Raw genomic sequence first — 21,405 nt, forward strand, 5'->3', positions numbered from 1 at the left:
GTGCTGGAGGTCAGGTCAACCAGAGAGAACTTTCTGGTGGAAAGAATGACTGCAAAAAGTGTTTAGAATATAGACGGCTGATATTAAGTCTTACAAAATCTGGGCTTTATTTTAAATTTTGATATCTTGTTCAGCACATTTTTTTCTTTGCATTCATTCTGATTTTTTTTAATATTTCATTGAAATATTTTATATCTTGATTACTGAGTTTTGGGGGCCCCCTTAAATGTTGTGCCCAACTTACTCGCCTCACCGTAGTCCCTGCCCTGGCTCTTACCCTCTCAGACCTTCAATACGAGTCTGTTACATGGAACATCTGACATCACAGGAATGGAGACCATCAGGCAAGAATGAAAATTATCTGGAAATCAGTGTAAGAAATTTTAATAATGTACAATTACAAGATAAACATTAAAAAAAAAAGAAAAAGATAAGCAGTTTGGGATGGTTAGAGGGTGCTGGCAAGGATCCAAAAAAAGGACTGGAATTGCTGTATCCTCTGTGGTAGACCTCACATTCATTTTTCTTCTACCTTTCGTTTCTCCGAGATGGAGTGAAAGGTGCAAGATGCCGTGGGCATGATCCTCTAGTTCAGTCCTTAAAAGATAAACCAGGAGTCAGATGTTGGGTCTCAAACAGAGAGCAGCAGTTGGGGCTGGAGAGAGGGTCCAGGATTAACTTGTCAACCTCTTCAGAAATGCTGAGAAGAGGAAACCTGGGTGGCTCAGTGGTTGAGAGTTGGCCTTTGGCTCAGGGCATGATCCTGGGGTCCTGGGATCGAATTCCACATCAGGCTCCCCACAGGGAGCCTTCTCCCTCTGCCTGTGTCTCTGCCTCTGTCTGTTTCTCATAAATAAATAAATAAAATCTTAAGAAAAAAGAAAGAAAGTAATGCTGAGAAGAGCCAGCTTTGGACCAAGTAAATCCAAGTAGCTTAAGAGATGTCAATCTCATGGAAGTGGGTCTAGGAGGCCTACCCAGACACCATGTTTGCTTAAAATGCAAGTTGATAACATGTAAGAATTCAGCCTGGTGTCCACACCTACTCCACCACTGATGTTGGGGAGATAAGAGCAGGGAGGAGCTCATGTCAGCCTCCTGACAGAGTCTCAGGATCCCTGTTCCACTTATTAACAATCTGGATGATTGCAACCTTTTATTTTTCTTGTGTCTAACAACCAAGCAGTGAGTACTGCTGGGGAAATCACAGCCCTGAGCCATGTTTCTCTACCTTTCTCTCTTTTATCATCCCCTTACAGAACCCATAAGACATTGGTTTCTTAATTGTGTTCTGCCCCTACCACTTGAAATGTTAATACCTTAATATATCTGTTTACACATGTGGCCCTTGGGAAGGACACAAACCACTGTAATATCCGAAACCTTGCCCTGCCCCATCTAAGGATTCAGGATCTATTCTCAGGTCCTCCATGCCTTCCTGGATTTTATCTGCCCCCTCAGGGTCTTCCCTCATCACACCCCCGTTCTCCTACACCTCAATATCTCCCTCTCACTGTCTTCCAGTCACCCGTCTCCAGCTATGGCCCTCTCTCTGTTGCCTTTGTGGCCTCCTTCCCGGGTGGGTGCACTACACTCTGATCTGCACCCTGCCTCCATCCCATTACAAAGAGCGGCATGTCCCAGGCTCCTACACACTCTCACCCAGCAATCCCACGTGGAAGAACTCTGACTAGCACTTGCCCGGCAGATGGCAGGACTAAATGCAGTGATTCACCACAACTGTTTCTACTCTGCTGAAGATTTTCACATTGGAGGTTCATCAAGAAGTTGAAAACTTAAAAAAAAAAAAATTTTTTTTTAAGTTGAAAATAGAGCTACCCTGCGACCCAGGAATTGCACTACTGGGTATTTACCCCAAAGATACAAATGTAGTGATCCGAAGGGGCACCTGCACTCCAGTGTTCACAGCAGCCGTGTCCACAATGGCCAGACTGTGGGAGGAGCCACGATATCCACCAACAGATAAATGGATAAAGAATATGTAGGATATGCATACAATGCGATACTACTCAGTCATCAAAAAAAAAAAGAAAGAGGGATCCCTGGGTGGCGCAGCGGTTTGGCGCCTGCCTTTGGCCCAGGGCGCGATCCTGGAGACCCGGGATCGAATCCCACATCGGGCTCCCGGTGCATGGAGCCTGCTTCTCCCTCTGCCTGTGTCTCTGCCTCTCTCTCTCTCTGTAACTATCATAAATAAATTTAAAAAAAAGAAAGAAATCTTATTATTTGCAATGACATGGATGGAACTAGAGAATATTATGCTGAGTGAAATATGTCAATCAGGGAAAGATAATTACCATATGATTTCACTTGTGTGTGGAATTTAAGAAATAAAACAGAGGATCACAGGGGAAGAGAGAAAAAAATAAAGCAAGACAAAATCAGAGAGAGAGACAAACCATAAGAGACTATTAATCACAGGAAACAAACAGGGTCGCTGGAGGGGAGGTAGTGGGGGAATGGGCATGAAGGAGGGCACGGAATGTTATGAGCACTGGGTGTCATATAAGACTGATGAATCACTGACTTCTACCTCTGAAACCAAAAATATACTATATGTTAATTAACTGAATTTAAATAAAATTTTAAAATTAAAAAATGTGTCCCCTGGTGTATTCCTCTGACTCACAAGACTCAGCATGATTGTTTTCATTTTATTTGTTTTATTTTCTTCTTATTTTTGTGGGTCTTGTTATTCTAGTGGTCTTTTATTCTTTGCCCCTATTTCTTGGACTCTAATCCACAGAAATAAAGCCACCAAGGGCATGAGAATGTAAGTACACATTTGCCCTTCGTAGCATTCATCACATGAACACGGAGTACCACACAGCCGTTTAAAAGAATGCAGTGGTGGAATCACTACTGAACTCCAGAAGTTTCCATGAGCAACACCTCTTACTTGAGAAAAGCAAGCTTCACGAGAATGTATATAGTACGGCAAAGATATTTTTAAACAACCAAAACCAAACTGTCCTAGCAGTGTATTCATGATTGAAGAGGATTCTCTGAATGCACGGAAACTTGAGTGGACCTTTGGGGCTTACCTTGGGCATGCGTGCTAGGACTGAGGGCAGGGAGGCCACAAAAGGGCAAAAACCTGGCAGGTTTTTTTCTCTCTGCACGGACACAGCTCCCTGAGAGCAAGCCATCTGGGCCCTTCTCCAGCACTCTTCTGAGGTCCCACAAAGGCTCTTCCTTCCCTGCCACACCCTTGCTGTCTCCCACCCCACCCCAGGACTCCCTGGGTATGCAGAACCGGTGGTGGAGGGGGAGGGGCTAAATTTGCCTACAGGGTCCAAGACACTGCCTGGAAGAAAAGAGACTGAGGTCTGAATTCTTTTGTACTTGTTCAATGTTAATCAAGTCCTCTGGGAGAGACTGAGAAGGTTCTGGTAGAGATCTACCAATAGGAGAGAACACCAGGAATCCCAAAAGAGGCCTTCTGTGACTAAAGTGGGTGCTCAAATGAGTAGGCTCAGCACCAAGGCCTGACAGTTTGAAAAGCTAAAATGAGAAGCTAAAGCTGGGGACACCTCGGGGATTCAGTCAGTTGAGCATCTGCCTTCAGCTCAGGTCATGATCCCAGGGTCCTGGGATCAAGTTTTGCATCAAGCTCTCTGCTCAGCGGGGAGCCTGCTTCTCCCTCTCCCTCTGCTGCTCCTCCTTCTCATGCACTCTCTCTCTCTCTCTCTCAAATAAATAAATAAAATCTTAAAAACAAACAAAAAAGAGGCTCAAGCTGGACATGGCCCAGGCACAGCCCCCTCGCACCAGAGTCACTCTTAGGGACATTGCCCAAGCCTGTGTGAACTAAGAGTTCGGAAGCCCAGGTGTATGTGACTACTAGTGGCCCCCGCCGGGGTCCCTGCAGCACTGGGAAAGAACCTTGTCAGATCTTGCAGGATGGTGTTCCTGCAGTCACACCAGCGAGTAAGGACCTCGTGCAAGGAGGGGCACGGGAGTCCTCAAGTGACTAACTAGAAAAACAGATGATATAATTTCTCCCCTGGAATCAGGTCCTGTGTTTACACAGTCTGAAGTTATATGGTTTACAATGCCGTACCTGTACGTCCGGTTGGTCATCAAGGAACAAAGAGAAAGGTGTCCAGCCCTGTGCCCAATCTGGGCTCCAGACACCTGTGGGGCAGGGCACCCGCATCATACCCTCCACACCCACTGCAGTTCCAGTTACACTGGCCCAGGGCAGAGGAAGGGGATGAAATGGTCTTATGTTTAGGAAAACACTGTCATGAGCCTTTCTGGATCTGAAGCATAAGGGCCCATCCCCCTCACTCACAGGCCCTGAGGATGACTGGGTGAGAAGAGCTTTGATCCAGAAGCTCAACTGCCCTGCAAGGAGAGGTAATGGGAATGTGGGAGTCGGCTGTGGGCGCAGAGAACAGGGCCTGGGAGCTGAGAAGAAGGGGGCGAGGGCAGCCTTGGTGTGCTCATGTGGCAGCAGAGGACTTCCCTACGGCAAAGGGCCATGCACAATCAAGCCCTGGCCCTTCTTGGCAGCATGCAGAAAAACAAAATGGTCATCCCAAGGAAACAAAGAAAAAATTCACGTAAGAGGTTGAATTCTCCCTACTGAAAATAAGAGTTCCCTCCGGTTCCCCAGTTTGAGAGCATTTATGATAAAAAAAACTTGTCATTTTAAGTTCTTTCTCTGTCTCTTTGAAATGTGTGTAAATCTTTTGAGGAGCTAAACATGCCTCTTGTGGGCTTTATGATCCAAGAATGTCTTTCCCAAGGACCTGGGATCCGCCACTTTGAAATGTCAACATCAAAGAAAACAGCACCCCTCTTTCCCAGCTACTGTGGGAGGCTGCAAGTCTAACTTAGGTGGGCTCCTTGCTCCGGGTTGCAAAACCACCTCCCATCATAAAGATACAAGAACTTTGTGTTTCTTATAATTAAGTCTAGTAATAACACCAATGGTTATCATTACCAGGTAAAGTGAGGATGAACGGTGTGTGACAAATGGTACCATTGAGCCTCTTACTTGAGGGCAGAGTTACTGCTTATCTTGAGAGCACGGTGCATGGGCTGCACCTCCTTGACTACATGGAAGGGTAAGATTTCTGTCTTTGCAGTCTCATAGTGAGTTGCCTGAGAGGCACATCACATGCTGGTTTAATGCTTCTTCAAAAATGAAGCTGTTTCGGGGATCCCTGGGTGGCTCAGCAGTTTAGCACCTGCCTTTGGCCCAGGGCGCGATCCTGGAGTCCCGGGATTGAGTCCCACGTCGGGCTCCCGGCATGGAGCCTGCTTCTCCCTCCTCCCGTGTCTCTGCCTCTCTCTCTCTCTCTATGTCTATCATGAATAAATAAATAAATAAATCTTAAATAAAATAAAATAAAAATGGGAACATCCCACCTTTAAAAAAAATGAAGCTGTTTCTCTATCTGCTACCTTTGTGGAGAGGTTTTTCTGGGCTGGTGGTTTTTGTTTGTAATTATATTCCCCCCACCCTAACATAATGCAAGTGCTTAAAAAGGAAGAAGTGGGAGGAAGGTTCTAGAGGAGTAAGACCCCTAGTGGGAGGCTGGGGTCTTTGAAGGGACATGGAAAAACATGGAGTGGGTGCCAGGGTGGGGTGGGGTGGGGTGGGGGTGGGAAGCAGAGGAACTTCGGGGAGCGATGCAGACATTCAATGGAAAATTGTTTACAGTCTGTAAATAACAGAATAATAGCAGATAAAACCTACTGGCATCATCTAAATGTTGTAAACCTATTAATTAATTTAGCATATGCACTAACCGAGATTCTTCTCAATTATTCATTCCCCCCTCTGCCATATGACCCGCGGTGCACTAGACAGGGCGGCAAAGGTGTCACAGAACAGCAGGCAAGCAGGTTCAAGTATGGACTGATTTTGGAAATAGGTGTGAGACAAACTCTCTTATAGGCAAAAGTGACCTCTGAAAGGGTCTGTGTGGAAAAGGTCAGATCCGGCTACTACATAGGATGGGAATGTGAGCCACTTGACTGGGATATTACAGAACAGGGTGTCCCCCAAAACTGGAAGAACTGGGAGCTGGCCAGTGGCAGGCACCTAGTCTTGAGCACAGAGTATTCGGGCAGGAGTGGGTTTAGAAATAAGAAGAGGAATGGCACCCGTGAGGTTTGGAGGCCGTCTCGCAGGTCTAGAAGCCCTCTCGTCCCCAATTACCAACACGCCAAATCATTTTTGAGGGTCAGGCTCAAGAAAGCAGATTTCTTGCCCTGCCCTGACCCAGGCCACCAGACATACCCAAATGGAACCAACACTTACAGTGACCTGGAGTAGGATCTAGACAGGGACCTGCAGGAAGCTTCCTCAGATTCTGGGAGTGGGGGCTGGGGAGGGGGCAAGTCTGAGTCCAGAATCATCTTCCCAGGCCTTACTAGGTCCCTAACCAGCATGGGGCCCCTGGTTTCCTCCCCTTACAGCTACGCAGGAAGTAGCTGGAGGGAGAGGTGGAGATAAGGACAACAGGGCTGATGAAAGAAATAGGACTTGATGCCTAATAAAAGCTGTTTACATATAATTACTTAGCAGAAAACAATTCTGGTAGCGGAAGAACGGGTCCAGGTCAGTGAGAGGAGGACAAATTAAAAATTAATCTGGAACATTCTGTAGGGTGCGGGGTAAAGGGGCTGCACTTACCTAGAAAGGACAAGGTCATGGGAACTGCCCTTCTATGTGGGTGCCTCCAGGACTCCATACTGTACCCTAACACCTCAGTCCCTAACATTTTTTGCACCTACTATGAAAGTGGGACAAAAGAAGCTTTCGCTGCCCTGCCCATGAGGGCTGTCTCAGTTTCTGGAGTACCTAGGGTCCCAAAGCTAGCATGTGTGACACTGGGCTTTGAGCTGCTACTTTTTCTAGGCTTTAGGAAACCCCTGGTGATTTCCTGCAGGAGCCAAAGGCCTTCCTGGGGCGCTGCGGGCCCAGCGCGGCCTCCCAGACCAGCCTTCCCCGGGTGCCAGCCCAGAAAACAGGCGACTCCCTCATTTGGAACACCCCCGTACCCCCTCTTCCTCCTGCTTTCCCAACAGCTTGGATCCTCATTCTCGCTGCCTCCAACCCGGGGCCCACGACCGTTCCCCCCAACCCCAGGCGGGGGGCCTCCATCCTCTCGGCCACGCCCAGGCCGGGCCCTCCCTGCCCCCCAGCCGGCTCCACCGCCGCAGGTTCGGGCTCGTCTGGGGCGGGGACTGGGGAGCGCCCGAGAGCGGTGAGGAGGGCGGGGACGCAGGCCCATCTTTAAAGGCCCGCAGCTGGCCCGAAGGCGCTCCGACACCCGCCGGCTGCCCCGGGCGATCCCCAGAGCGCGCAGGCCCCCGCTCCTGCCCGAGCTGCCGGGGCCATGGGCCGCTACTGCGTCCGCGTGACCACCGGGGCTTGGCTCTTCTCAGGCTCGCATAACCGCGTGCAGCTCTGGCTGGTCGGGGCGCGCGGGGACGCGGAGCTGGAGCTGCAGCTGCGGCCGGCGCGGGGTCAGGTCAGCGGCCGAGGGGGGTAGCCCCCCCACCTCGGCTCGTGGCGGGAGGGCGGAGCGGGGGTTGGGGGGTACCCAGGCGGCCGGCGGGGACGTGCGGGGGTGGGTGGGGAGGAGCCGGCTGGGGATGGGCTCCAGCCCTTTCTCCCTTCCGACGTGGTCCTTGCAGCCCCGGACGCTTCCCGCAGTGACCCCAGAGCCCTGTCACTGCGGGAGCGGCGGTCCGTTCAGAGGCTGTTCAGAGGGCGCGGGCGCGGGGACAGCTCAGGGACGACCCGCCGTGGATGATGGTGACGATACCCAGTCACCAAGTGCAGGCCCCGCGGGCGTTGGTCCTCGCTCCTTCGTCCGCCGCCACCACCCCCTGCCCCGACCCAGTGCGCAGGTGTCCTGAGCAGGGAGCAGGGTTGCTGTCTCCGGGGGCTCCTCAAAGGTGCCACCGACGCCCACTCCAATGGCCTGTCCTGGGCCCCTACTAAGAGTCGCCGGTCGCGGTCCCCACAGGAGGAGGAGTTTGATCTCGACATTCCCAAGGACCTGGGGCCCCTGCAGTTCGTGAAGTTGTGCAAACACCACTCCCTGGTGGACGACGCCTGGTTCTGCGACCTCATCACGGTGCGGGGCCCGGGAGCCTCCGAGGAGGCCGCCTTCCCCTGCTACCAATGGGTGCAGGGCCAGGGCGTGCTGAGCCTGCCGGAGGGCACCGGTGAGGGCAGGGGCGGGGACTCGGGTACAGGGATTGCAGACCCGCCGGTGGAGTGGGGTCTGGCAGGGGGACAGTCACAGGGGCTTGGAAAAAGCAAGTGCTGGGCAGATGCAGTGGGAAGAAAGCAGGGATCAGGGGCAACGCTGTACAGCCCCAGGGTTACACCCAGATGAAGGGCTGCCAGGGAGCCTGAGATGGAAGGACAGGATCCGGAGATGCCCTCTTCCAACGAGGGGACGGACCTGGGGGCGGTAGCAATGATGGAAAACAGGAGAGCCAAGTGATAGTGGGAGGGAGATCTCTGTGTGGCTGGACAGGTGAGGGTGGGGACAGTAAGGGGGGCACATGCAGCAAGAGCTGGGGGACCCTGAGCAGGTGGCAGCTACAGGAAGGCATTAAACGGTGTGAGCCAGACAGCAGCCTTGGTTGGGAAAACCGGCTGTGTGGGACGGGGCGCACCCCGACAGCGGGGCGGGGACGAAGGAAGACAGACAATACAGAATGTGTTGCTGTGGGAAACAAGAGATGAATCCAGAGACAGACGAGGGCCAGGACAGTGACGATGGAAAGGTGGAAGATAGGACTTTGGTGCAGGTGAGCACAGGCACAGAGAGGGGCAGGAACACATCCACAAGGACAGACGACGATGGTAAATGGAGAAAGGTGAGCTCATATAGAGAAAGTCAACACAGCTGTTCCTTGGAGGACAGTGGGAGGTGTGACAGGTGAGGTTCAGGACGTGTGAAATTAAGGGAGCAACTGATGGTAGACCTGGGTGTGGTCACATGTGTGATTAAGATCTTATCAGCCTAATTAAGGTGATTAATCCAACCATAGCTATTGGTGAAATAGGCTCAGGCAGGAAAGGAAAATCAACAAGAAAGGGTGACAAAACGACAGGTTTTTGTCTTAAGGCAAGGGATGAGCACTGAGAGCTGAGAATCCAGGAGGGCCAACTTGGCCGAGATGGGATGCGAGTGTCTGGGTGAACAGTGGAGTGAGGCACAGCAACAGAGCAGCACTGAGCACTCCAGCTCCGACTACGAGACGGGGAGAGCACTGGACCACACAAATCGCTGTGGCCAATCCTTTTACTGTCCCCCCAGCACGCCTGGCAGGAGATAATGCACTGGATGTGTTCCAGAAGCATCGAGAGAAAGAACTGAAGGAAAGACAAAAGCTGTACTGGTGAGTGCTGGCCCACTAGCCCCTGGCACAGTCCCCCCTTCCCCGACCCCACCCCCCCTCACGGACCCAGATACCCTCCCTGAAGCCTGGTCCCCATCTCCTAGCTGGGACACCTGGAAGGAGGGGCTGCCCCTGACAATTGCAGCCGGGTGTCAGGATGATCTGCCTCCAAATATGAGATTCCATGAGGACAAGAGGCTGGACTTCGAGTGGGCACTGAAGGCGGGGTGAGGAAAAGCCTGGCACTCAGAGCAGAACGGGGCCAGGAGGTCCCAGAATGGTGGTCAAGAGTGAGGGCCTGAGGGGTCAGCGACTGGCTTCATGTCTCCACACTTGTCCTAGGGCGCTGGAGATGGTCCTCAAACGCATCTACACTCTCCTGAGCTCCTGGAACCACCTGGAGGATTTTGATCAGATCTTCTGGGGCCAGAAGAGCATTCTGGCTGGTCAGTGGTTGCCCCAGGTCTCTATACATCCCTGATGGCCCCTTTTGATGACCCGACCCTCACACCTGACAGCCCCCCATGACTCCTTCCCAGCTGAGGCCTTATGAGGCCTCCAGAATGAAAAGCCAGAGGCTGGAGACAGGGCGGTCGTGTGCCTGGGCCCCGCGGGTCATGTGCCTGGGCCCCCTGAGCCTGGAGGAAAGAGGGGCATCTGGGCTGTGATAAATATCCCCTCCTGCACTCCACCTGACCCCACAGAGAAGGTTCACCAGTGCTGGCAGGATGATGAGCTTTTTGGCTACCAGTTCCTCAATGGCGCCAACCCCATGCTGTTGAGACGCTCTGCCTGCCTGCCCTCCCGTCTAGTGCTGCCCCCAGGGATGGAGGCACTTCGGGCCCAGCTGGAGAGAGAGCTCCAGGTACTTCCTCCCACCCTGTGCTGTGTGGGGAGGAGAAGTGGTGAAGGGGAGGGACCAAAGGTAAGTCAGGGGAAGGGAGGCTTGGTCACCCATGGTGCCTAGGTGCAGAGTCCTGTGCTGGAAAAGCCTAGGGATGACACAGGGCATACAGGGAAAGTAAAAGGAGCTCCCAGGATGGAGGGATGAATTCCCAGGGCACAGGTAGGGTCAGAGATGTTAGTAGGGACAGTGACATTCCCTGGCTGATGTCCATACTCCCAACACCAGCATCATGGGCGGGGAGAAAGGTGGAGGAAGCGCTGTCAGGTGTGCAAACCTGGGGAGGTTTCCCAGAGGAGAGCTGGGTTTGGAAGAGACAAGCTGGATGCGACCAGGTGCAGGCATCCGCTGGATTCAGTGGTCGCGGTAGTTGGGGGGCCTTCTGGGGATTACTTAGCAGAAGAGGAGACTTGGGGAGGAAGCGAAAGAGTTCTGTTTGCTGAGTTGGTGGGCGCCACACACAAGGAGCAGACCACTGAAGGGGATGGCGAGGGGGACCAGCCAGCTTTACAAAAGGACAGCTTACAATCCCTGTAGCACAGACCGGACAAGCAGGCCCAGTTCCGAACCCAGATCTGCCACCATGCGTGCTGCTTGTTTACTCACTAGATACAATGAGAGGAATTGGACCAGATGCTCCAGTTCTGCCAACAGGACTCTGGTACCGACCATGACAATGGCAAGAAGCTAGATAAACGTCTCCTCCTTTGCCTTGGCCCTCAGGTGCACTTTCAGCTCTGACCATAGGCACATTCCTCCCCTCCCCAGAATGGTTCTCTGTTCGAGGCTGACTTCATCCTCCTGGATGGACTTCCAACCAATGTGATCCGGGGAGAGAAGCAGTACCTGGCTGCCCCCCTCGTCCTGCTGAAGATGGAACCCAATGGGAAGCTGCTGCCCATGCTTATCCAGGTAAGGTGCCCTGGGCATCCCCACACACACACACCACTCTCTGTTCACCCCAACCTCTGCTCCCGGGGGTCCAGCCCCCTGCTTCCTAGCTCCCAAACTCCATCCTTACACAATAAGACCTGTCTTCTTGTCCCTCTTTGTCTGCTTGCAGTCTGGTTTCCCCTGACTCACCCAACTGGAAGGTCTTGTTCTGCTCAAGAGTCATAAGGGCCTTTTGGAGTCTCACCCAAAGACTAAGCCATCCAGTGGCTCTCAAACTTTAGGGGGGCACCACAGTGATTCAGGAGGTCTGGGGTGGGGACTGAGAATGTGCATTTCTAACTAGTCCCAAAGTGCTGCTGTTGCTGGTTTGGGAACATGGTTTGAGAAACGCTCTAATCTCTCTGGAGCCTTACTCATCCGCAGTTCCCCTGGAATGCTGAGCAGAATGGCACCCATAAAGCAGAAGTTCAATTAACGGCTTGATTTTATGTTTGCAGATCCAGCCTCCCGGCCCCAGCTCCCCCACCTCGCCGCTGTTCCTGCCCTCAGACCCCCCACTTGCCTGGCTCCTGGCAAAGGTCTGGGTCCGAAATTCAGATTTCCAACTGCACCAGCTCCAGTATCACCTGCTAAACACTCATCTGGTGGCCGAGGTCATGGCTGTGGCCACCATGAGGTGCCTCCCGGGGCTGCACCCTGTCTTCAAGGTATATCCTCCACCCTCTGGGTCCTAGGTCACACCCCAGAGAGAGGAAACAGCCCGATATGAAAAGATATTGCAACAACATATCTCTATCGGTTTGTGAAAAAAAGCAGGGGGACGAGAAGGAAGACTATGTACGCTAAAACTTAAAGTACAAGTTGAGTCACTGACCATTCCTTCTGGACATCTTATTGCGGAGCCCTCTGAAATTCTTGGAGGGCCGATGATCTAGCAATGGGCCTGGAGTAATAGCCACAATGCTGTTTGTAAAACAAGTCTTGTTCCTGCGTTAGGAGGCTCCCTATTTAGCCAGGAGGACAAGTGATGCCTGTGAGAACCATCCAGAGACCAATATCTGGAATGAGAATTCGAAACCACAGGAGACAGTCTACAAACACCATAGAATTGATGGAGAATGTTCTCCCCCAACCGAGAAGGTTGATAAGTGGGAACAGGTCAAAAGGCCGGCGGCACACCCCAGCAGGCTACTTATACCTGCCCAGGAGACAGGTGGAGGAAGACAGGCACTGGCAAGATGATCGGAATGAAAAGGGAAAAGGAATAAAACACTTGGTGGAGACAGGGGAACTGCAGCTGCAGCGTGCCTGGGTTTCAGACTGGAGAGAGAGAGGCCAGAGGTCCAGGCTCCTGTAGCACCCAGGAACCCACCAGGCAGGGGTGCAGTAATGACCTAGAAATACTGAAATTTTATAAAAGAGTGAGTTGAGTATCCATTGCCAGGCAGAAGACAGCAAAATAAGACTTGTGGGTGCTTAAAAAAGTGTTCTCGAAACATTGACAACACTTCAAGACAGAGACGTGGCAGAGAAGGGACAAAACTGATGCAAGCATGTCAGAAACAGGACAGTCAGGAGAAGAGCCAGTCTGGAAGCAAAGATGAGGGGGTTCCATGTTAAGTACAAGCAACTGGAACAATGGCAGGCCATGCACATGAGTTGCAGCTGGGGGCTTCAGCTGAGGGCTTCCTGAGCCCCCAAACCTGGCCACTAGTAGCCATGTGTGGCCTCTCCAAGCCTAGGATAACACACCCAAGATAGGGACCAGTGTGCACAGCAGAATCTTGGATTTTACGGATGTCGTGGTGCTCCTGCATCACCATCCTCTGCTCATCTGGGATAGGCTGGGCTTCGGTTTGTGCTTGAGATCCCCCGTCACTAGGTCAGCTTTGTCCCCACCAGCATCCACTCCCCACAACCTTGCCCCATGGCAGACAGCAGAGTTGTTACCAGTCCTGCAGGAGAGTATGCAGCCTGCTCAGGTCACAGAGGTTCCATGTGCAGGCTCTGGTTTGGATGCTGCAGAGCGCATCTGGAATCGTGACCTCAGCACCTCCCAGATGCGGGCTCAGTGCCCTCATCTCTAAATGGGGATCACAGGAGCTCCATCGTGGGGTCATGAAAGGACAGAACGACAGAACATAACCACGGAACACCAAGTAAAAGCTATTGAACACTTTAGTTCTTGCAGTTACTGCTACTGTTATTAGGGGTTGTTTGTCCTCAGGTATCCGCTCTCCTCCAGTGGACTCTGGGCCTTCTAGGACACTCAGGAACTTTCTGGAAAGCTTCAGACCAATGCGAGCTGCTTTGATATCTTGCCACCCAAGGCACCACTTGGGCCCTTCCCTGTGTGCAGCATCTACACCTCAGATAAATAGCAACACTGCACGACAGTGGCACATAAACCAGGTGTAAATAAAACAGAATAGTTTCAGATCTAGGAAATAGCTGAGAGGATCAGATAGCCTTTTTAAAATGCTAATAAAAGGCTCTTTGTTAAAGCTATTAAAAGTAGAGGGATCTAACTGCCCAGCTGGGGGTCGGGGCAGGTGTGGCGTCAGCAGGCAGCTCCGAGTGGCTCCTGCAGGTGACTCAGAACCCACCCCCAAGAAGGTACGTGTCCCCATGTCCCCACCGCCACCACCACCCCCGCCCCAACAGGGAAGCAGCCAGAGGATGGAGGTGGGGCTTTGCTAACAGCACGGAGGCTGCCCAGCTGTGAGAACGTGAATGACAGTAACATAAAAGAGGATAAGAAGGGGGTGACGTTGGAAGACACCCACATTCAAGGTGGGAACAATAACGTGGTAACGGCTCCCACGTGGGAGGCTCCAAGCCAGCTCAACCCTGTAATCACCCCCAATGACAGATGAATACTCAGGGGGTCTGTGACCTTGGATGAGCCCCAAAGTTTGTACTAATAGTACAGACTGAAACCTGGGTCAGCTTGGTGCCAATTTTAGTATATGTGCTGCCGAAGCGAGCACTCAGCTTGGTGCCAGAGCCCACCGTGCTCTGCAGTAAAAAGCACAGGCAGGACTGATCCAAGCAGCAGATGGGCCTGTCTAGGCAGCAGCACACAAGCCTCTAGAGGGGACAAGGCCACCAGGGAGGGTGCCATGCCCCATGACCAAGGGCCCAGCGTGGCCTTCGTAACCAGCCCCTCTGGCCTCCTCCACCTCAGCTCCTGATCCCGCATATCCGCTACACCATGGAGATCAACACGCGGGCCAGAACCCAGCTCATCTCAGAAGGGGGAATATTCGATAAGGTGAGGAGGCTTAGGGTGCTGGGGGCTGGGGACACTAATCACCCGGCTCTCCGTGACCTCCTGCCACTTTCAGGAGCCCAGACTGACTGTGGGAAAGTCAGTCTCAACTGTCTCAAACTCTGAGCCTGTCCCCCTACACTGTGTCATTCTGTGCAGCCCCGCCTCTGAGCCCTGTACACTATGCTCCATCTGTTCTCTCATGGCCTCTGCTCATTGTCGTCCCAGGTGGTGAGCACGGGTGGAGGGGGCCATGTGCAGCTGCTCCGTCGGGCCATGGCTCAGCTGACCTACCGTTCCCTCTGTCCTCCTGATGACCTGGCTGACCGGGGCCTGCTGGGGATCCCAAGTGCCCTCTATGCCCACGATGCTCTACGGCTCTGGGGGATCATTGCCCAGTGGGTGAAAGTGGCCACTGAGAGATGGAGGGGTGCCAGGGCGGGGGAGAGTGGGGCTCTGACCTGACCTGAGGTCAGCATGGTGCCAAAATCCACAGGAAACAAGAAGGTCTGGACAGGAAGGGCAGGATCTGAACCCTGGGGAGACAGGAAGTCGGGAGGCAATGGGGAGGATCTAAGGATGGGGATGGTGAGACAGGAAGTGCAGATAGATGAAGCTGTGGGTGGGTAAACCCTGGGGTCTGGTGGAGTCAGAGATTTTGATGGAAAGAATGCTTTTCAGCCATGGGTCCAAAATTCTTAAAACTAATTCTTAAAATGTTTCCTTCCTTTCTAAATCAGTGTTCAGAGAGACCTAGGGAACATCCCCCAAAACAAGTCTTGTAAGATCGGTTCCCAGATCCAGTGGGAGTCAGCCGGGCAGAGGCTGCAGGAAAGGTGTGGAGCTGGGAGGTGGGCGCATTCTTCTCTCAAGGAGCTCACCTGCCTACTCCTCTGGGTAGGTACGTGGAGGGCATTGTCCACCTCTTCTACCACCGGGATGACGTCGTGAGAGGGGACTCTGAGCTGCAGGCCTGGTGTCGGGAGATCACTGAGGTGGGGCTGTGCCACGCCCAGGAGCGAGGTAGGATCCCTCCCCAGAGATGGGAGCCCCTGGGACACTCTGCCCCGAGCCCCTTCTCAGTCCTGTCGTCCTGGGCTCAGGACCCCAACCCCTTATCACACCCCTCTCTCCAGCCAGGGACAAAGCATCTGAATCCCATTCCCACCTCCTAAGACTCCAGACTATTTTAGATATACAGGGGCTGTCCTGCTCAGACACCCTGGCCATCAACCTTTACCACCACCCCCTTGCCCGAGTCACAGATGACCCTAATCCACCAGAGCACGGGGCCCAAGAAGACCAGAACCACAACCAGTGAAGGATCCACCCAGGCTCTGCTGGGGCTTGTGTTCTTTTCATGGTTGTCTGCTTTCCCTTGTGAGGATGTATATAAATGCGAGAAGTTTCCACCAAAACACATGATGTCAATGCTGCTTTCCCTTCCTTCTCTTCCTGCCTGCTACTGTCCAGCACACATGTGCACATACACACATACACACACACATACACACACACACACATACACATTCTGGGTATACTGCACATTTCCCACAGTATAGTCATCTCCAGGACAAGCTCAGTACTGTACAAGCACTGGCACAAACCGGAACTCCCTGCAGAGCTGCTCGGTGCCACATTTCTTTATTATTTTTTTTAAGATTGTATTATTTATTCATGAGAGACACACAGAAAGGCAGAGACACAGGCAGAGGGAGAAGCAGGAAGCCCAATACAGGACTCGATCCCAGGACCCCGGGGTCACGTCCTGAGCCAAAGGCAGATGCTTAACCCCTGAGTCCCCCAGGCGTCCCAAGGGGCCAGGTTTTTGGGACCAATCTTACCTCCTCTCCCCTTGGCTGGGATCTAGCCGCCACTGTGAGCAACCCCACCTGCATTTTCACCTCTGGGGAAGAAACAGCCTTTCTCATCCCTCCTGTGCTGCCCCTCACTCATCATGCCAGCACCTCTGCCTCTGTGGGACAACTGCAGACGTTTATGAACCAGAGGGCCACTACGGCCAGGCCCGGGGATGCGGCCAGCAATAAACCAATGCCTGAACTCACTCTCCCGGGACCAAACTCTGCCTTGCACGTCTCAGAACCGTCCCTGAGGTCCCACATGCCCCCAGAAGACCCCTCTCTTCCTTGCTCTCCCTGCTTCTCTTCTCCACAGCCACTATCTACATTTGGGAAACAAAAATAAACATTCATATGTCAGCTTTAATCTCCAACTGCCTCTCATCCTCTCTGTCTCCACCCCCCTCGGTTCTCATTGTGCACTTTGCCTAATTTTCCCAACAGCCTTTCTAGAGGAAATCCACTGAATTATAAACAGCTTGAGAGCAGCAGTCAGGAACCTGAATTCAAGGTCAGCCTTGGCCTCTTCCCAACTATGCGATCCTGACAAGCAGTTTTCTCTCTCCGTTTTTTTTTTTTCTTTCTTTCTTTTAAATCTACAGAAAGGGACTGATTATATTTCTTCCACTTAACCGATAGAATTAGTGGCTCTCGGAGTCACCACCTCCACTGTAAAATCAGTTGCCCGAGATAACCTTTGTGGAAAGTTTCTCTTGCCTGTAACACTATGAATATGTGATTTCTCTTGTTCATCACTTTATAACTCAGGCACTTACAATCCCCTTTTGGGAATAGGAGGAAATGTCCCTCCTATAAATAAATTTTATTTATTTACTCACGAGAGACACAGAGAGAAAAGCAGAGACACAGGCAGAGGAAGAAGCAGGCTCCCATCCCAGGGCCAGGATTGTGCCCTGAGCCAAAGGCAGCTGCTGAACCACTAAGCCACCCAGGCATCCCTATCCCTAACTTCTTAACCACTTTTTGAGGCAGAAGATATTCAATCACTCAGACTTTTCAGCCCCCAGCCCCTCCACAATAATTATTATTTATGGAGCATTTATTATATACTAGGTGATTTCAATATAGTATCTCATTTATAAAGCGGGTATCATCCACATTTTATAGGTGAAGAAATGGAAGTTCAGGGAGAGATTAAGTAATCGGGCTAAGGCACCCAAATTATATTGCTTGAATCTGAATTGAAACCCAGGTCTAATGCAAATATATTTGAATAAATAAACAAATGAACAAATACCCATCAATGCTAAAATACAGTTGACCCCCAAACAGTGCAGGAAGGAGGGATGATTTGGGGCACAGACCCTTCCCCACACACACCGAGCAGTCAAAAATCTGCAAATAACTCTGGACTTCCCCACCAAAAAACAACAACAACAAAAAACTACTAAGAGCCTACTATTGACTGGAAGCCTTACCAAGATCATAAAGAGTCAATTCACCCGTATCTTGCATGCTCACATCTGGTCAAATGAACTAGGGAAGAGAAAATATGAAGAAAACTATAAGGAAGAGCAAATACATTCATGTACAATAAAAAATTCGCATAAAAACGGACCCAGGCAGTTCAAACCCAACTCGTGTAGACATCACTTCCCTCTTCTCACACTGGAGCCTCTAAATCCCGTTCCTCTCTGCCAGGTTTCCCCATCTCCTTCCAGTCCCGGAAGCAACTGTGCCACTTCCTTACCATGTGCATCTTCACATGCACTGCTCAGCACGGGGCCATCAACCAGGGCCAGGTAGGACAGCCGAAAGCCCAGGTTCCTGAAAGCAAGTGTCTGGCCCTGGGGATTCTGAAGGGAAAGCTTGGGGTTCAAAGCATAAGGATCAGGATCCTAGGGTTGCAGTTTTCTTCCCCCAGCTGGACTGGTATGCCTGGGTCCCTAATGCCCCATGCACAATGCGGATGCCCCCACCCACCACCAAGGAAGAGGTGAAAATGGCTACAGTGATGGGCTCACTACCTGATGTCCGACAGGCTTGTCTTCAAATGACCATCACGTGGCATCTGGGTCGCCGCCAGCCAGACATGGTAAGAGGGGACCCTGGAAAAAAGGGAAATTACAGTTGGAAGGGAAGTCAGAGTGAAGAGTCTGGCTCTACACACTTCTGCCTCCAGACTAGGAACTGACTGATCCTTTTTCCTTTCCTAGGTGCCTCTGGGACATCACAAAGAAAAGTATTTCTCAAGCCCCAAGGCCAAGGCTGTATTAAACCAATTCCAAACAGATTTGGAAAACCTAGAAAGAGAGATTACAGCCCGGAATGAGCAGCTCGACCTGCCCTATGATTACCTGAAACCCAGCCGCATAGAGAATAGTGTCACTATCTGAGCCCCGCAGTATCCTCCCCACATACACACAAGACTTCAGATCGGCTCTGGGGCTCACATGCCCATCTCGAACGTCATGGTTTCCAAAGTCTCTGATGCTAACACTCTATTTTCTCCCCCAACCAAATCCCCTATGTCAATATGCCACTAGCCCAGGGTGGGGCGGCAAACCTCTTCTGTAAAGGGCCACATAATAAATATTTTAGGCTTTGTAGGCCACAGTCTCTGTCACAACTACTTCCCCTCCCCTGATAGAGCAGAAAAGCGCCCCAAATGACATGTAAGTGCATGAGTGTGACCGTGTTCCTGGAAAATTTTATGAGCAGTAAAGTATGAAAGTATGAACTGCCCGTGTCACAAAATAACTCTTCTTTTGGTTTACTCCAAACATTTAAATATGCAAACAGAAAGCGTGCTCTTCTAGAGGAACAAGCATAGGCTGTGGGCTGGATTTGACCCTCAGGGGCCGTATTTGCACAGGGCTACATCGCACTAGCCTGAGGCACTGATCCTACTTGCCAAACATCCAGAGAATGATCAGAGGTGGGACACAGAAGATTTCTTGCATAAATCAACTACCTCAACTAACTCTCCTTTCCCAGGACCTAGACATCCTGCATGGTAGCCAACCTAAAACTTCCTGACTCTGCTTTGGCAACTTTCCCTCCACTCTGTTCCCCCTATTCACACACCTACCCCCCCCCCCCACCCGCCCAAAGTCCTTGAGTAATCCTTCCCCAGTCTCATGAAAAAGAGACATAAAATTCATGTCCCAAGGCCACTTTCCCAGCCTCTGTAGTCTCTTGGGGTCTACGTGTTTCTCTGGATCCAAGTTCTCTCTCACAACCTGTTTAAGAACGATGTACATAAAAAAATAAAATAAAAAGAACGATGTACATAAAATAAATGAACAAAAAAAAATGCCATAAAGTTGTTAATCACTGTTAGTGTCTCTTTGTGTGGTTCTGGGGTCTTGGGACCCAAATGACCCCTTCCAACTGTGCTGTGATCACTATCCTCACCAGAATGGGTACAACAAGCTCAGTGCAAAACTGTGTTCTTCAAACACCCAACTTCCCGAAAAAATTATTACAGATCTGCCTCTCACTGGTGAAGCATACAAACTTTTTCTTTGGAGGGGCACCTGGGTGGCTCAGTGGTTGAGCATCTGCTTTTGGCTCACATGGAGATTCTGGGGTCCTGGGATGGAGTCCCACATCGGGCTTCCCGCAGGGAGCCTGCTTCTCCCTCTGCCTGTGTCTCTGCCTCTCTCTCTGTATGTCTCATGAATAAATAAAATCTTTTTTTTAATTTGGGTTTTTCTGTTTTTATTTTTTTTAAGATTTTTTATTTATTTATTTACAGAGATGCAGAGAAAGAGAGGCAGAGACACAGGTAGAGGGAGAAGCAGGCTCCATGCAGAGAGCCCGACGTGGGACTCGATCCAGGGTCTCCAGTAACACGCCCTGGGCTGCAGGCGGCGCTAAACCGCTGCGCCACCGGGGCTGCCCAATAAAATCTTAAGGAGAAAAAAAAAACCTTTTTCTTTGGAGAGGATGACCCATACATATTTTTTAAAAGATTTTATTTATTTATTCATGAGAGACACAGAGAGAGGCAGAGACACAGGCAGAGGGAGAAGCAGGTTCCTCACAGGGTGCCTGATGTGGGACTCGATCCCGGAACTGGTATCATGCCCGAGCCAAAGGCAGACGCCCAACCGCTGAGCCACCCAGGCGTCCCCACCTATACATATTTTTTAAAATCTTGGACCCCACCTTCTCAAAGGACCTATGATCGGTTTCCTTGGTTTACAGTAGAGAAGCAAAGTGACCATACCCAGCTCTCCAATACATTTAGCATGACCACTCATCCTCACCACCTGTTCCCTGGGTTTGCTTTCCCTGCGCTTTTCCTAAAGCCCACACTTTTCCTGGATTCTGCATCCAAAACTTGGAATTCAGTATCCCCTGTTTGGGAACAAAATGTTACTTAGGGGCGCCTGGGTGGCTCCAGCGGTGAAGTGTCTCCCTTCAGCTGAGGTCATGATCTCGGCGTCCTGGGACCGAGCCTCGCATCAGACTCCCTGCTTGGTGGGGAGCCTGTTTCTCCCTCTCCCTCTGCCTACTTACGCTCTCTCTGTCAAACGAATAAAAATCTTTACCCTCCCCCCCAAAAAAGTTACTTAATTAAGCACTCCCAATGCCAGGAACCCGTGAAACTTCAAAGCGCTCCGGCCACAGCTGCGCTCGGCGTCGGGCAGGGGGTCCCTATATCCTTTCACGGTGTCACAACATCTCCGTCTGGAGGCAGGGATGCGGAGACGGGAGACAGGGGCGTCTCTCCCGGGGTAAACCCCCAAGTCTCACTTACCATGCCCCCATGACAGGACACCACCCGAAAAAAGGTATCTGACGGGAAAGCCGGGTAGTTCGGATCCCCAGCACCTAAGAGCCCGTCGCCCGGGTGACCAGGGGCTCCGCCAGACCCGCTCGGCCCTAGGCCTGGCGTTTGCGGGCTCCGCGTCACGTGACTTGCCCGAGCCAGTCACGTGACGTGCTGGGTCCTTCCATGCCGGCCTGGCGGTGGCGGGGGAGGGGGACAAGAAGCGGAAAGCGTTGCTCCCACGATGCCCGCGCCCCCGCTACACGGGTCCTAACGGGCTCCTGAGGGGTTGTCTCGGCCTCACACACCGCCTTCCCTGCTGGGGACCCGG

General features: G+C 51.7%; 1 protein-coding gene and 1 long non-coding RNA gene across 9 annotated transcripts; one reads left to right on the forward strand and one right to left on the reverse strand.

Annotated features, from left to right (window-relative positions):
* Nucleotides 1-368: 368 nt before the first annotated feature.
* On the reverse strand, nt 369-21,375 carry LOC112647512 (uncharacterized). 8 transcript variants are annotated; one of them, XR_007410723.1, is made up of 5 exons: nt 21,063-21,371; nt 18,322-18,402; nt 17,773-17,830; nt 14,941-15,010; nt 369-597 (listed from the first exon to the last, which is right to left on the reverse strand). It is a non-coding gene; the product is annotated as an uncharacterized LOC112647512 (long non-coding RNA). The 8 variants fall into 8 exon arrangements; XR_007410724.1 differs by lacking the exon at nt 369-597 and adding an exon at nt 5,245-5,337 and having other exon boundaries at nt 21,063-21,373; XR_007410727.1 differs by lacking the exon at nt 369-597 and adding an exon at nt 5,323-5,337 and having other exon boundaries at nt 14,936-15,010; nt 21,063-21,375.
* Nucleotides 7,253-19,034, forward strand: LOC112647510 (polyunsaturated fatty acid lipoxygenase ALOX12). Its single transcript, XM_025428655.3, has 14 exons — nt 7,253-7,514; nt 8,016-8,217; nt 9,324-9,405; nt 9,510-9,632; nt 9,748-9,851; nt 10,110-10,270; nt 11,078-11,221; nt 11,701-11,910; nt 14,391-14,477; nt 14,703-14,872; nt 15,376-15,497; nt 17,996-18,096; nt 18,219-18,389; nt 18,511-19,034. The coding sequence occupies exons 1-14, from the start codon at nt 7,380-7,382 to the stop codon at nt 18,688-18,690; spliced, it is 1,992 nt and encodes a 663-aa protein (XP_025284440.1). The 5' UTR covers nt 7,253-7,379; the 3' UTR covers nt 18,691-19,034.
* Nucleotides 21,376-21,405: the final 30 nt, after the last annotated feature.

This window comes from Canis lupus, chromosome 5 (genome assembly GCF_003254725.2).
Source record: "Canis lupus dingo isolate Sandy chromosome 5, ASM325472v2, whole genome shotgun sequence".
Lineage (NCBI taxonomy): Eukaryota > Metazoa > Chordata > Mammalia > Carnivora > Canidae > Canis > Canis lupus.